A 15,747-nucleotide genomic window follows, 5' to 3' on the forward strand; every position below is an offset into this window, starting at 1 on the left:
TAAATTTCTTCTTTTTCAGCAGTTTGTTGCAAACTCCTCAGCTAATCAGTATGAACTAAATGAAGGCAATTTGTCATGTTAGCTTGTGCAGATTTAAAAATTGGACACAATAAAATATTTTTTTATGGACATGCATCAAGATTTGAAACAGACTGATAGTCTCCTTTGCTAACATACAGATGAGATTTAGTATTGGATTTTTTTTTTTAAATGCTGTGCGAAAAGGAAAGTGTGAGATTCTATTTTGGCAGCTGTACCTGGGATTCTGGTTTTTTTGAGCTTAACCCTTGAATTTGGCATCAGTGTTGTTGGCCAAGTAATGGGACTGTTTGTACCACTCGAGTCTTTGTTCGGGGTTTCTTTTCCCCCGTGCTTATGGCTGCAGTGTTTTAGATGAAGCCAGGGTTCCACTTTTACTGAGAGTGAGATCAACAGCCAGGGATCTATCAGATTTTTCTGAAACTTGGAATTATTTGTTAAAAGCCTAGCTTAGCTATTCAGGGATGCTTTAGTTGAAGATTTTGGTCCGTTGTCTTGTTCCTGCTAAACTCTCTGTGTGAGGTATAAGGATACAAATAAGAGACTACAGTCTTCTGAATGCCTTGTGCTATCGCTTAGAAGCTGGAGCGCTTTTTTTTTCCCCTCTTGTTTCAGTTAACTAGTTATGAAACTACTGCTAACACTAGGAATTTTAGATGTTCTATCAGTCTTTCAATGGTAGTTATTGTTGCTGTTAGTGGTTAATAAATAATGTCCTGACCATTGCTGTACCTTTAGCTCAGTATGTTTGAAGTCAGAAACTTTTGAATCTTTTTACCAGTTCTGGGAATTAAAGCAAAAATGAAATATTCTCTTGTATTGTGCATTCCTGGATGGTATCTTCCATCTTTTAAATTAAACATTTTGTCTAGTTTGTCCCAAATAGAGGCAACACAACAGCCCATGGCAAGCAATTCTTTCTTACATAGATAGCTACAGCTATTGCATCTATTGCCTAAATGTGAGAACTCATTTTGCATTTCAATGTTGATTTTAATCACCCCTTTTCACTTAGAGCAGGGCATGAGTAGCCTTCTTGTTCCTGTAACGTAACCACACATTAGTCCGCTTATTGAAGCTGTTATTTGGCGTAGATGACCATGGCAGCTAGTTTTTTTGAGTAGCTATTGCAAAGATGTATTTCTTCTGCAGAGTTCTTAGATTAACATTACCTTTTCATTTAGTTGTACCTTTTATCTTGAAGAATCAAAAAAAGACTTTGAGCTGAGAATGGGTCTATTCTGCAAAAAATCATTTGAAAATTGAACAATGAGCACTGCAGTTGAGCTTTTCTTACTGCTGAAATCATAAAGAAAATATTCTATTGACTCTGAGGCTTTCTTTTTTTTTAGTTTAAAAGGTAGTGTTCCCTGTTGGCTTGTAGCTCTCAAGTTTGCACATCATGTTGCCATGAAATGTGCTTAAAGTGTTGATAAATGATGAGTGTCTAGCTTGGCATATACGGTACCTGCATTGAATTATAAATATCTGTGAAGCGATTATAAGTATGTTGGTATACTGTGAATTGCCATCAGTGTAACCTGAATCCTTTAATCTTTTTTTTTTTTTTTTTTTTGAAGTGATATATTCACAGATTTAAATTCCTTTTCAGCTCCATTTACCTCTCAATTCCCCTTTACCTGGAAGTGAGTTAACTAAGGAGCCCTTCCGATGGGATCAGAGGTTATTTGCTTTGGTTCTCCGTCTGCCTGGTATCACAGCGCCAGAGTCGGAGCAGATAGCAGGAGTGCCGGTGGATGATTCGGCAATCACACCGATGTGCGAAGTCACAGGAGGTGAGCGCCTTGCCTTTGCCTGACGAGTCCGTTCTTTGAAAAATGAAAATGAATCGACCTTAGCTTCATTAATCATCTGCCTGTAGCAGAAGAAGTGTTTTTGAATTCTTGTATTACTTGTAAAAACTCAGAACTCAGATATAATAAAACCAGAGGTGCTTTTGTGGAAAAGTTGCAGATAATTTAATCTAACCTGTCATGGAAGAATGTGGATCAGCTTTCTTTAGCAGCTTTTCAGAAGAGAAAATTTATTTTTTTTCCAGTGCATTTTGCTACAACAACTAGAAATTATAGGAATTGAGTCTGTTCCTGGTATACTCCCATCTAAGCAAGCCAAAAGTGAAGGAAATATGTTTTAGGATTTTCTTTTTTTTTCCTGAGAAGCTAAGTGCAGAATATTTCTGCAAAAGCAATATTTTTCTCTCCATCATTACCCGTGTTCTTAACCTATTAAAAATTAAATTTAAGCTCATAAACCCAGGCATTAATTTCATAATTTGTTTGTAAAAAGCTTTGATAACATCACATACTGAAAGTATTATGATTCCTTCGACACATTGACAGGGATGTGGTAAAAAGCAAGAGAAGGGATTTAAAAAGCATTCCAAAATTATTTGGTTCCTCTGTGTTCTGACTGTAATGCAGACTACACTATGGCTGCTTTGACTGAAATTCATGGGCAATTTAAGTGTTGATCTCTGTCACAAGGGGGAGCCCATTTTCCATGAATGAACAGAGATTTTGAGGTAAAGTCATTAAGTGGTGAAAAACAAGTATTTCTGATGAGATGCATGTAACACGGTCTCACCTTTGCTGTGCTACCTTGCTGCTTAAACAAAGGAAAATAACTTTTTCTGGGGTTTTTTTGCTTCTAGCAAATAGATCAGCAAAAATAATCAGGAAGTTGGAATAGGGTGACATACGAGGAAAGGTTAGAGGTGAAAATGAATAGCATGGCTACTGGATGACCGAGAGGACGTAATTCTAAAATTATATGATAAGCATTAAACCAAATTGGAATTAGCAATAATTGAATAATGTAAGTGATATAACAAAGAATAAAAAAGTGCAGTTATGAAGGAAAAACTTTGTCAGTTCCCTTAATCAATGAAAGATTCCCAAGACAGGTGGCTGAAACTTCATCCTAAAAATAGGTGAACCTAAAGACTTCACTGTAAGAAAAAGCTTGCACTCGTTGTGGAGAGAATTACCTAATGGGTTTGCTTACACAGCTTTGTGTAAAGCTAATTTCAAATGTGAATTGTGTCTGTGAGTATATCGTATTCTTTATATCAGATTTTCTAGAAGCCACTGAGATTTGTGAAAATAGTACTTGGTTATAACAGTGATACTATTAGAATATTGTGATACCATTAGAATATAACTGCATTTTATGACATACCACATTGCAGTAAATAACATTACTGTAATTGTCACGGCTGTATGCATTAGGATATGTTTGCATTTGTATTCCAGATTTGAGAATACAATGTAAGAACAGCATACATTCTTGTTTAAAAAAGGTAAAGTGTTTGGTAGGTGCTTTAAGTCAGTGATCCATAAATAATCAGTGTGTGTGTCAGGAGAACAACTTTGAATGATCCAAGTTAAAATAAGGACATGAACACAAAGCAACCTGAACCTTGACTCTTTCCTTCTAGGTCGATCGTACTGTGTATGCTCTCCAAGAATGCTGAATCAGTGTCTTGAGTCATTGGTGCAAAAAGTGCAGAGTGGAGTAGTAATAAATTTTGAAAAAGCTGGACCAGATCCCTCACCAATTGAAGGTACTTGAAAATTTTTGCGCGTATATTGGTATCGAACCAGTGTGGTGACTGTCAGTATAATTTAGCTTAATGTAATAGTTGCCAAAAAAGTTGTTAGGATTTGAAAGACATTGCTACAAAAAGGACCTGCCTTGTCTAAAATTCTGTTATACTTTCTTTCAGAATACTGACTTATAACTGTTATACACTGTATAAAATCTCTACATTTGGTCATATTACTCAGGTAGTCTTACCTGCGGTTATTCTCTTCTAGCATTGTAAAATGGGTTCAAGGTTTTTAAGCAGTAGTTTTCAACCAGCTAGAAATGTAAATAGTTTGATACAGAAACGCTATGGATTTAGACACTTACTCTTTTTGCTTAATGTGGTAAAGTGGCTGTGTTAAGAATTAAAATAACAAATGTGACTGTGTAGCCTTAACTTTTCATTCTAAATGGCTTAGCCAGGTCTTTCTCAAGATGTTACTGGAAAGCGTTTGTGGGATTTGATAATCCTGCTTTGCTGCAGTAAAAAGTTAGTTATTAGTGTGTCTTAGTTGTCTGTATCACATATTTTCTTCATGCATGGAAATCTGAAGTTTTTCTGGTAGTTAGGATGGGAGGAGAAAGAACCCTCGTTGTTTTGAAGGGCTCCAGATAATTGGCTTTCTCAACTCTGATACGGTAAACGTTCAGTGCTCATTCAGTTTCTCAAATTTTCTGGCTTTTTGCAGAAATGCTTATTGACAGCTATCTGCTATTCTTAGAAGTATAATATTAGCTGGTGAATGGTTCTTGAACTCTTCACAAAAATTGTTTAATACAGTTTTTGGTTAGTGCAATACTATTTTGACAGATAGTTATAATGCCTTTTTCTTCCATAGATGGACAGGTGGATATATCTAGACCCTTTGGACCCCAACCTTGGCACAGCTGTCACAAACTTATTTATGTCAGACCAAACCCTAAAACTGGGGTGCCCATAGGTCATTGGCCTGTACCTGAATCCTTTTGGCCAGATCAAAATTCTCCAACACTGGTAAGTACTGAAGTTAGATAAAAGCAAAGGGGGGTGGGGGGAATGTTCCAGGGTTTCCTGTTTACTGATTTTTAAGTCTCGAGGTATGTGCTTCATTGTAACCACCATAAAGGCTTTGTGAGCCAAGGAGAAATGCCACATGTAAACTTGTGTTCCAGTTGTCCTGGATAAATTACCAATGAAAAAATAATACTGTGGTGTTCATTTTTTAGTAACTTTGAGGCATTAAGAAACTACCCCTTACAGTTTTACTTGTTGAGCTAGGACATGAGCATAAAATTGATACTGAAATGTTTGCTTGAACTCTGTTCAAAAGTCAAGCCAGGGTCTTGCCACCTATGACTCAATTTAGAAGTGTGAAGGTTCTAAAAATAAGATGGCACTTTGTCTGATTATATACTACTAAATATAGACTACCTAAGAGATGCTATTATTGGAAGATAGTGTGATCTTCCCAACTTTGAATCGTAATGATAGTTCTGTCTTCACTCTAGCAGGTGAATGTAGATTTGTCTGCTGTTGTGCAGTATAGCTGTAGTTTTAATTTATCCCAAATAGAGGAACTCGCCTTATTTTCTTAATATTTATTACCTACAGAATTATTTTTATTTGTTCTTTGTTCATAAAGAATGCATGCCACTGCATTTTGTTTTGCATGAGAACTAATTGTTAGTATGGTATAGTGCATTTTTGTATTTCTGCTTTATCTTTGAAAATCATTAAAGTGGAACTGATAGTCCTACTTTTAGTGATGATTTTTATTAATTTTTGTGCCTTTTTGACCTGAGACTAGTGTACTGACTAGCAAACTCATTACATTTTCATGAAGCTTATCTCCTTGGTTAGAAAAACACAAAGTCCTTTGAAGTACAGTTTGTTGAGGAGTAATACACATGTGAAATTTTATTCGCAAGTAGAAGCTTGGAGTATTGGAGTCCATTGCTGGCCTCTGTGGCCACATTCAGTGAAAGACATGGATGTCCTCCTGAACTACAAAGCAGGTTAACATTTGGGAATAAATTGTCTGTAATAGTCATTTAAAAAGCAAAAAAGCCATTGCTCACTGGATACTGAAAAGCTGCTCTGTAGGAAAACTCCTATATATTCCCTGTAATCACTGTCAATGGTGTGTCTGCCTCCTTTCATTCACCCTAGAGAGCCTTTAGTTTGTCTGCTATTGCAGATCTTGATTGAAATTACTAAATTAGATCTTGCCAAGTGAAGAGTTGTAGTTCTAAATCCTCTAAAAGCGCATAAGGTCGGCTTACCCAATTTGCTGGAAGATAAGAAAAAATTCTTATCTCATTTGTAGCATATATAGCCCTCATAACTGCATAAAGCACTGGATTATTGGATATGCAGCTAAATTCCTGTTGACTTCAATTGGAATTCCACAGGTGAATTGAGTCCAAATTGAACCTTCCTTATGCAATGTGGGTGAGTTAAGTTTGCTGATAGTATTTTCAAGACTTGTATTTCCTGACTGTTCTGAGAATATAGTGTTAAAACTTAGCATATGTTGTAACTCTTGTCTTTTTAAGAGTCTATAGTTGGATATTTTTCTTTTTCTCCCTGTCACCTGATTCCCAGTGGAGTAGTCTCAAACTGTCCTACCCAGCCAGCATTTCATATAGTGTAAATAACACTGTCAAGGCTTTCTTAAATGTTTGTGAAAGTCTGCTAATGTTCCTATTGGTAGATAAACATGTGAATGGCTGCTCCCACTGCTCTGGGGTAAAAATAGCTTCTGCTGTCCACCCAAAAGTTTTTAGACTTCTCAAGTCTTAGCATTCAACTTCTTTTGCAGCCTTTTTATTCCTAGTATAACTGCTTCATGGCTTGGTCAGAAACTCCATCACAAGTATTTATTGGAGGCATCTTCTTTGAAGAGACTTGCAGTTCCTTCAGTTGGTTGGGGCTCCTGTTTTGTGTGCACTTGGACAGTACACCTTCCTCAGAGTGGAGACACTCAAGGCAAGACTAGCTCTGCGGGCAGATAACATTTGGGTGGCTCATCCTGAAAGGAAGGGACTAGAGTTAACAGACTTTTAGAAAAAATAATTTCAAAGTGAAGTGATAGGAAGGTCCAAGAAACTCTGTGTTTCCCAGCTCATCTCATGTGTTTATTAGTTACCTTCTTGTAAAGAAACTAATTGGAGGGAGACTTCCCAGTTGAGCTCTTCCCCAGATGCTAGTGGTCTTGGAGGTCAAGGGTAAGTAGAAGAGCTTAAGTTCCCCTCCTGAAAACCGTTCATTGGAAGGCTTAGGGCTCCAATTTTCATCATTAAAAAAAAAAAAAAAATCAGCTCTTTCTGTTTCAGCAAAAGAAGTTTCAATATATTATCAACTTATACTTGAAAGTTGAGGCAAAAAGGCCTTTTCTTCATGTTAATAAAAAGATGAAAATTCAAACACTTAAATTGCCTGAAATGGAAGAGTTTTTCATGAGCTTATTTAAAATGTGAGTTCTTGTAAAGCTGATGTTTTCTGGAATCATGCTGTTCTTGATCATTGTAATTCAGTTTGAATTTTGTAACTGATGTTAAATTTGTCAAGAGGGAAATCTGTTGTTAAATAGAGGAGGTCAGCAAATATGAAAATAGGATGTCTGCTTCTGTGGGGAATAGAAATGTGCATGTCCCAAAGTAGCACTGAAGTTTTTGGGGTTTTTTTACTCCACATTAAATTTACTTCTATTTACAGAATTTTTGTGTATGTGCACGTAACTTTATTTGCATAATGTGTTACCTATAGTAGGGAAAATAAACAGTGTTCATTTTGAAAATAAACTTTCTTTAGATTTTAAGACTGTGCTTCTTCATAAATTAATTGTTTAGGACTTATTAACAATAAATATGAATCCTGCATTGAATAGGCTCCCTAAATAAGGCTGTTTCCAAAGAACCTGTATTACTTCAGTTGTCGTAGCCCGCTTAAATTTTAATCATTGTGCAAACTCCTTAACTCTGGAATGTTTGTGTTTAGCCACCCCGCACATCTCATCCTGTGGTGAAGTTCTCCTGCACTGACTGTGAACCGATGGTCATTGACAAACTGCCTTTTGACAAATACGAGTTAGAACCTTCACCACTGACCCAGTTTATCCTGGAAAGAAAATCCCCACAGACCTGCTGGCAGGCAAGTAGCGTGCGTACCGACTTGAAGTTATTTAGAGACTGCTGTTTTTCAGATATTTCACTCTGTAATCAAGAATAGGATGTGAAATTCTAAGATACAATATTTTGTATTTGCGTACAATGTGATGTGTTCTGTTGCAGGTATATGTGAGCAATAGTGCAAAATACAGTGAACTTGGCCATCCTTTTGGTTACTTGAAAGCTAGTACAGCGCTGAATTGTGTGAACTTATTTGTGATGCCTTACAATTATCCAGTCCTCCTTCCGCTGCTAGGTAAATACCACTTTCTAAAAATTTTACTAAGTGGTAGGCAGTTGAAAAATCAATCTGATCTAAATAGATTACTATGAAATTAGTGCTGTTGGTGTTAATCACATACCTGTAGAACGCTAGAATGTTGAGAATGTATTTATCATATCAGTATTCCTGTTTCATTTGTCACCAATTGACTGGCCTTTTTGAATCTGACCCAACCTGTAAGAATGATCTGCTTAATCATCATTCTTTCAGATATATTGTGGTCCCACTTCTTTTGCTATTTCATGAGCCATTTTTTCTGATCTGTTGTCTCAGATTATCAATTCAATTTTGTAAATAATTTATTCAGTTCCACCATTCGGGTGCAGCATTAATCTCGTGTGTATTTATGATTATTTGTATGTGTGTTAAACTGTATAATTTAAGCCCTGATGAATTATCATTTTCTTGGAAGATTCCCCTGTTGGGGGGGGGGGGGAAGGATACACTTGTCTGGAGCTATAGCTTTCATTTTCTCTCTTTTTTTTATAACTGTCAGATGACTTGTTTAAAGTACACAAGGCAAAGCCAACGTTAAAATGGCGGCAGTCATTTGAAAGCTATTTGAAGACAATGCCTCCTTATTATCTTGGGGTAAGATGACTTACTGTGTTTAAATTCTTTTTTATTATGTAACTATAATTATCTTTCCACTATGGATATATTCTTCCTTATTTCAAGTGGAATGTGTGTTAATCTAGGAGTGAACTGCTAAACTTTCATATGTAATGATACTTCTTGTTTATACTGGGATCCTGTGGAAAGCTTGAGACCTGAATGTTATGAAAATTTAATCAGCTGTAAATAGTATATAAATGGTATCTCTGTTACTAGTTATCTCAGTATGAATAAAATAATGCTTAAAAACAACAAAAACAAGAACTTAGCCCCAAAGCCTTTTTTCTTCTTCTTTCCTATATTTAAGGACTTCAGATTCTGTTTGAAACAGATACCTTAGTTAAAGTATGTATATAATACTTGTAAAGTTAAATATGACTATGACTATACAATATATTCCATGTTTCAGCCTTTGAAGAAAGCTGTGAGAATGATGGGAGCACCAAACCTTATAGCTGACAATGTGGAATATGGACTTAGTTACAGTGTCATTTCATATCTCAAAAAGTTGAGTCAGCAGGTAATGTTGAAGCAAAAGAGCAGTAAAAACTTATTCTAATATCAGGATAATCTTAAAATACCCAAGCCCAATGGTTTTGAAGGAAAAGGAGCAGAAAGATCAAGTTAGTACATTCCTATAAGTGATTAGCAAGAAAGCATTTTTGTTTTCTGAACTGAAGAAAAACTTGGCATTTAAATATAGACTTTTGTAGCCTGGTCTATAAAGATATGTATGGAGGTACAAATTAAGATTTCTTGTATTTAAGGGGCGTTTTTACATGTATGGTCAGTAACATACTTTTGTCCAAAAGAAAACATGTTGTCTTATTGTAGATCCTAAAGATGTTGTAGCATTTCTCAGAAGAGAGGGATTTGTACTTTTGTGCATCTGAACCAGAAAGTGTTCTTTCTTTGGCTTGTGAAATTAAATGGAAAGTGTTTGGTAAATATAAAGCAAATTTACATAAATCAGAGTCTTAAATGAAGATACAGACATAGAAATAGCAAGTAACTTTTTGAAAGTTATGCAAATTGTTGACCATGTTCAGAATAATGCCCGTATCTCTGACTAGTCTCCTGCACCAGCTAAGACATTTCTGCCCTGCTACCTCCACTCTAGTTTTATTTTGTTGAACTGTGCATGTTAAGCTTGTTCAAGATATTAAAAGAATGCAGTAGGCTTGAAACTTCAGGAGATAGCAAAGCAAATACTTATATCTTAGCTAACAAGTTCTTATGGACTAGCTTTTTCTTAAAACTTTAATATAAATTGTTATTTGAGGGAAGGAACAAACCTTTTAAAGTCTACAGTACATTATGTCAAATCATGAGGTCACATTGTTCAGTATATTGCTAAATGAACTAATCTCTCGAATTAAACTTTTTAGACTCTTAAAACATAATGACATATACTGCAACAGCATCTAAAATGGTTATACTTAAAGCTTTTCAATTTTTGGAAGACTCTACCAATTGACTCTCAGTATACTTAAAATAAGGATATATTCAAATTTTGAGTAGTCTGTGAACTTATGTGAAACTACAAAACAAACATTGGCAGGTGTGTTACCAAATTACTTTTGGCTCTTTTTTCAGCTGTATTCTGCCAAAAAGTTGGCATTATGAACATGTTTAATTTTGGTACAAATCTGACAGATAAAAAGTTGGGAGTTAGCACTGTCTTATCAGACAGAATCACGTATTATCATGTATTTCCAATTTCTTTAATCTCGTAGCTATCTGTATTGAGCTTTTAAAAAGTTGATATCATTATGTTAACTGATCACAGCTATAGTTGTGGGAGAATCAGTCCTTTGAGAATTCTCATAGTATGTAGCTGTTACCACAGAAAACAGTTTATGTGAGTACAGATAGATTTGCAGAGAATTGCTAGTCAAATTATGGCATTTTTATGAAAATAAAAGCATTGCATGCATATTGGTGCTTAGATACCATAATGGGCAGCAGAGGAGAAATATGCAGAAGACCTAGGCACAAACTGTTCACTTTATTTAAAATTGTAGTAAACATTAAGCAGTTATGTATTAAGCACTCCTTAAGCGCTCATCCAGGTTATAGTCTTCATAGTGTATTAGCACATTGTTGAATCTTCTAGGTAGGAATTTAAAATGAATAAGTCTGACTAATCCTTTTAAGAGCATATTGTCAATTTTATTTATTTATTTATTTCAAATTAAGGCCAAAATAGAGTCCGATAGAGTCATTGGCTCTGTAGGCAAAAAGGTAGCGCAAGAGACTGGAATTAAGGTCAGAAGCAGATCACACAACCTGTCTATGGCACATAGGAACGATTTTCAACATCTGCTACAGGGGATTACTGGGGAAATTCCTCATAGACCTCTAGACCTCAATATGAAGGAGTATGCTGGGTTCCAAATAGCTTTGCTGAATAAGGTAAGCACCACTGTGTGTAATGTTGTTATTTTCAATATACTTCCATTGAAATGCTAGATATTACTTAATATATGATATTAATTGAAGCTTTATTTACTGAAACCATAGGATTTGAAACCTCAGACTTTTAGAAATGCTTATGACATACCCAGAAGAAATCTTTTGGATCAGTTAACACGAATGAGATCTAATTTACTGAAGAGTACTCGCAAATTCCTCAAAGGACAAGACGAAGGTTAGATAACCATTTATTTTTTGCCTGCGGTGATGTGGATAGTACTACCGCTTGGTTGCTGCACTGAAGGAAAAGATGAAGACTTTAACAAATGGCTTAGTTCTTAAAAATTTAGTGGATGTCTGATAGTGTGGTTCAACTTCATGGTTTTTTAGATTTTTTTTCTCTACATAATTTTATTGCAAGAAAAACAGGTGAGGGTAGAGAAGATGCAGACTCACTGCTTTGTCCTTTAGTCCGTCTGAGAAGTCTTGGGCTTTTAATTAGGGTTCTTTGTTCCACTGCTTTTTCCCAACTTTCGTGATATACCTAAGCAGAAAAATCACAGGGCAGTTCTGAACATTAAGACCTCTGTCCACGTAATAAGTTTATTGGGGCAGTGGCAAAGTAACCTTGGTCTCTGTGTGCTGCCAATGTGATTATTTTGGCCTTCAGGCCAAGAGTGAATAGTTCAGTTGCCATGCTAATTTATTCCTTTCCCTTTCTGCTGTGGCTCTGGCACTACATTATGGCATCTAACAAGTAGAAGATGATGAAGTAAGTGAAGAAAATGGGGAAGGGCAATACAGGAGAAAGTGTATTTTTACATTATTGATTGATCACAGATGTTAATCTGACTTAAGTAGTGGCAGAACTATTGTCATTTGAAATGTACAGAAGTGGATATTTGGGGAGGGGGTTATATTACACCAAAAAATATATATTATTTTTTCTTATACTCAGCGTATGTTCAGCTTGATCAAAGCACCGGCGACTTTAACATCTTAAGTCCATAAAATGTTCAGTATCAGGTCCTATGGATTTTAAGAATTTGTCAATTCTAGCAGTCCAAAATCACTATTGCTTTAGGAAAGTGCTAATCTTTTAAATACTAGAAGTTTTGGGTAGCTAAGAGTAGGTAGCCTTGTATCGAAGCTGCATGCAACACGGATTTACTACTTTGCATTAATGTTGCAGCTTTTGCATTTAGTAAAGGTTTTAGATATAATTCATTCCCTGTCTCAGGTTTTTTTTACCCATATGTCCTGTAGAAAAGCTGTGGGACATATTGGAAAACTAAAATCCATGCATAAAAGAACTATTGCGTATTTCCATGTCAGGATGATACACAAGATGTACTGATTCATTTAAGCAAGTTTTCTGTACTACAGATGTATTATAAATACCAGTTAGTCAAGAAAAAGTGGGTTTTGCACATCTGTTTTATTAATGCATTTGATGAAAGTCAAGACTGAAAACTGGAGCTGTGAGGTGGATGTAAACTAAATTCCCATAAGCTGAGCAGTATCATAAATTAATAAACCCTTTTTGTTATGATAGATCAAGTTCACAGTGTACCTATAGCACAAATGGGAAACTACCAGGAATATCTAAAACAAATACCATCTCCCCTCCGAGAACTTGATCCTGATCAACCCCGAAGGCTCCATACATTTGGCAATCCATTCAAATTGGACAAAAAGGTGACTTTTCTATAAAGTTTTTTTTTTTTAAATGCTGTTGTGTGTTTTTGCTGAGAATTAGGCCATGCAAAGGACAATATGTAGGAGAAACATTTCCAAGTATTTGGAAAGTTACTGTTCACAAGAAAATTCCTCAGATGTTTTTAAATCAGTATTATCACAGGGAGGCAGGCTTTATTGGAAACCTCTCTGAATTATGCCTCTCTGAATTGTTTTATAAGTGAAATACATTTGTCACTTGGTAGAGTTAATATCTAATAATTTTCTCTTTACCAAACTTTCCTTGTAAAAAGCTTGTCTTAACTTTGAGTGTATGATGTAACTAATATATGGACTCCCCCTTTCTTCCAAATCTTTGTCTTGAACTTGACTGAATTATCAATATCATTTAAAGCTGTTGTTTAAAATGTTTGAGTCATGCTGCAATTTATTTAAAAGGAAGTTTGACAGTCACACTCAGCTGTCTTACTTGAAAGACTGTTGGAGAATGGCCTTAAGCGCATTACTTCAGGAAGGATTAGATAGTTTTCCAATGTTACTTTGAAATTTGAGAGGTCAGTACATGATGGTGTGCTGTACCTAATTGCCTTATATATGGTAAACATCATAACCTCAAAACATTGACTGTATTTTATATGGCATGTTTTTGGTATAAAACTCAAGTATTGTCCCCATGAAATTTGTTACAGGGAATGATGATAGATGAAGCAGATGAATTTGTATCAGGACCTCAAAATAAACATAAAAGACCTGGAGAACCAAATATGCAAGGGATTCCGAAAAGACGTCGGTGTATGTCCCCGCTGCTCAGAGGCCGACCACAAACTCCTCCAGTTGTGAATAATCATATTGGAGGAAAAGGGCCACCCACACCAATCACACAAGCACAGCCAGACCTTGTTAAACCTATTCCAATTCACAAAAGTAAGTGAATCTTCTTTAGAGACATCAGTTTTTATTTTGTACAAACAAAAAATGTTTATGTACAAATACTTGTGAAGAAACCTAGGCATAGGCTAACTTCCCAAATATGGCAATTTTATCCCTTCCTTCTGAAAATGAGTATTTAATTGTGCATCTTGGGCAAACTGCAGGATAGTCAAAGTGACTGATATATACGTAGCCTTTCAAACAGAAATCTCTCTCGTGTGAGAGGATATCAATTGTTCATCAAGGATAAACAATTATTTCCTGTATTAAATGAGGAGACAGTGTAAACAGTCAACTAGTGTTCTTCCTTTGCATGTGAATCCAGATACTCAAGAAGTAACATAACACAAATTTAATTTGAATTTCACTGTACTGCAGTGAATTAAATTCCATTTTTTGTGGAGTTGTGGGTGTGGGGTAACAGTCTTTTTGGCTGTTTGGTACTAAAATGTACTTTTGTTAGTCCACTTTAATGGGGAAAGACAAATGTCATAAAAACATTTTACAGGTGTTTTCTTTTGTTCATAGTCTGTGTAGCCATTTCCCTTTTCATATAAAGAGCGTACTTGTGATTTTTTAAAGCCATTAATTACCAGCAGATGTATCAGTAAGATCTGTGTTACAGCCCACAAACATGCTTTCCTTCGCCTGGCATGTATAGTAGACTATCCAAGCTGGATCATAGTTTTGCAAGAATTTAATCAATACTGAACTGGCTTAATGACCTCTATCAGCTGTCAAAATGTGAAACTTGCATGTGTAATCTTTGTTTTTCAGCATCAGAAACTAATAATGAGATTGCAATGGATGATGTGATTGAGAATCATGTTACAGACCCACTTTCATCAGATGTTTTCCCAAATACTGTGGATTCAGAGTTTTCAATGTCCTCTTCTCCATTCAATTCATTGGATCAACCAGCAGCTCATATGGAGGATGTAGGTCACGAACATTTAGGGAATAACTTGAATGTTGATGGGTTTTTGGAAAATCATGAGGAATCAGGTAGTAAAGAACAAAGTACCGAAGAGAACTTGCAGATGTCTTCACTCAGCAAAGGGAAAAAAGCAGTGCATTGCAGAAGTTCCAGAGAGATTAATGTAGAGCTAAAAGCACAAATTATGAAAGAGATCCGAAAACCAGGAAGGAGTAAGTATACCAAATCACTTTTTTCAGATGACTGGCATGGGAGCTAGGCAAAGAATTCAGAATAGGTTGCTATTTTAGAAAAATACTAAACGATGAGACTGAAGTAAAATAAATAAATCTAAAGCTGAAAAGCGATGTTATAAAACCTCTTTTAAAAACTTCTTGGATGAGCAATTATAACATTACTGCCTCTATCAATGTTGATGAAAGTCATGTTTTTATATTGTGGGTATTAGAATTAATAGATTAGGTGTTCCAGTAATATCCTAAACTCCAGTATCGTGGGTTTGGGTTTTTTTTTTTGTTATTGTTGTTTTTAACATTAATATTGATAAAACATTATGTGGTTGTTACAGGCCTGGTTGATAAGTGATATGTCAAAAGCTTACGAAAGCTCAATGAAAGCTGTTGTATTTCACTCGGATAAAAAAGTGTTACAACAGGTATCTGCATAGGCACCTCTTAAATAACCGTGTTTTTGCTCTTATCTGTTTAAGAGTATGAAAGAATTTTCTTTTTACTGAAGCACGTGCAAGGAAGTTTACAAACCCGACTGATATTTTTACAAAATGTTATTAAAGAAGCTACAAGGTGAGTGGCTGAATTGTGTTGATCTTAAAAAAACAGCACCATGTACTTCTATACGTAACTGCTAGACAGCCATGCAACTCTTTGTTTGAATTTTCTCACACTATGCTTTGCATTGCAAATAAATAATTTGCTAGAAAAAAAAGAGAAGTACGTAAACTTCCTGATGTATATTGTTTGCACAAGCTCACCCTTTTGCCTCTTGTTTTGAATATATTGTCTTTAAAATGTTAGCAGCTGTGACTGCCAAATCAACATAAATGTAGGTAGACAGT

The 15,747-nt window shown here is 35.5% G+C and overlaps 1 protein-coding gene across 7 annotated transcripts in view; it reads left to right on the plus strand.

Moving 5' to 3' along the window:
- Window positions 1–15,747, plus strand: part of INTS6 (integrator complex subunit 6) — a 51,179-nt gene that overhangs the window by 28,889 nt on the left and 6,543 nt on the right. For 3 of the 7 annotated variants that reach the window (XM_067291733.1, XM_067291711.1, XM_067291719.1), the window contains exons 5-16: window positions 1,652–1,835; window positions 3,497–3,622; window positions 4,485–4,639; window positions 7,625–7,777; window positions 7,918–8,050; window positions 8,574–8,668; window positions 9,102–9,212; window positions 10,892–11,107; window positions 11,216–11,342; window positions 12,663–12,805; window positions 13,495–13,729; window positions 14,513–14,884. In XM_067291733.1, the coding sequence (XP_067147834.1) occupies window positions 1,652–1,835; window positions 3,497–3,622; window positions 4,485–4,639; window positions 7,625–7,777; window positions 7,918–8,050; window positions 8,574–8,668; window positions 9,102–9,212; window positions 10,892–11,107; window positions 11,216–11,342; window positions 12,663–12,805; window positions 13,495–13,729; window positions 14,513–14,884 (2,050 nt within the window). Of the gene's footprint in view, window positions 1–1,651; window positions 1,836–3,496; window positions 3,623–4,484; window positions 4,640–7,624; window positions 7,778–7,917; window positions 8,051–8,573; window positions 8,669–9,101; window positions 9,213–10,891; window positions 11,108–11,215; window positions 11,343–12,662; window positions 12,806–13,494; window positions 13,730–14,512; window positions 14,885–15,381; window positions 15,476–15,747 lie in introns of all 7 variants that reach the window. The other 4 variants (XM_067291698.1, XM_067291703.1, XM_067291710.1 and 1 more) reach the window with 3 other exon arrangements.

This window comes from Apteryx mantelli, chromosome 1 (assembly GCF_036417845.1).
Source record: "Apteryx mantelli isolate bAptMan1 chromosome 1, bAptMan1.hap1, whole genome shotgun sequence".
In the NCBI taxonomy this organism is placed as follows: Eukaryota; Metazoa; Chordata; class Aves; order Apterygiformes; family Apterygidae; genus Apteryx; species Apteryx mantelli.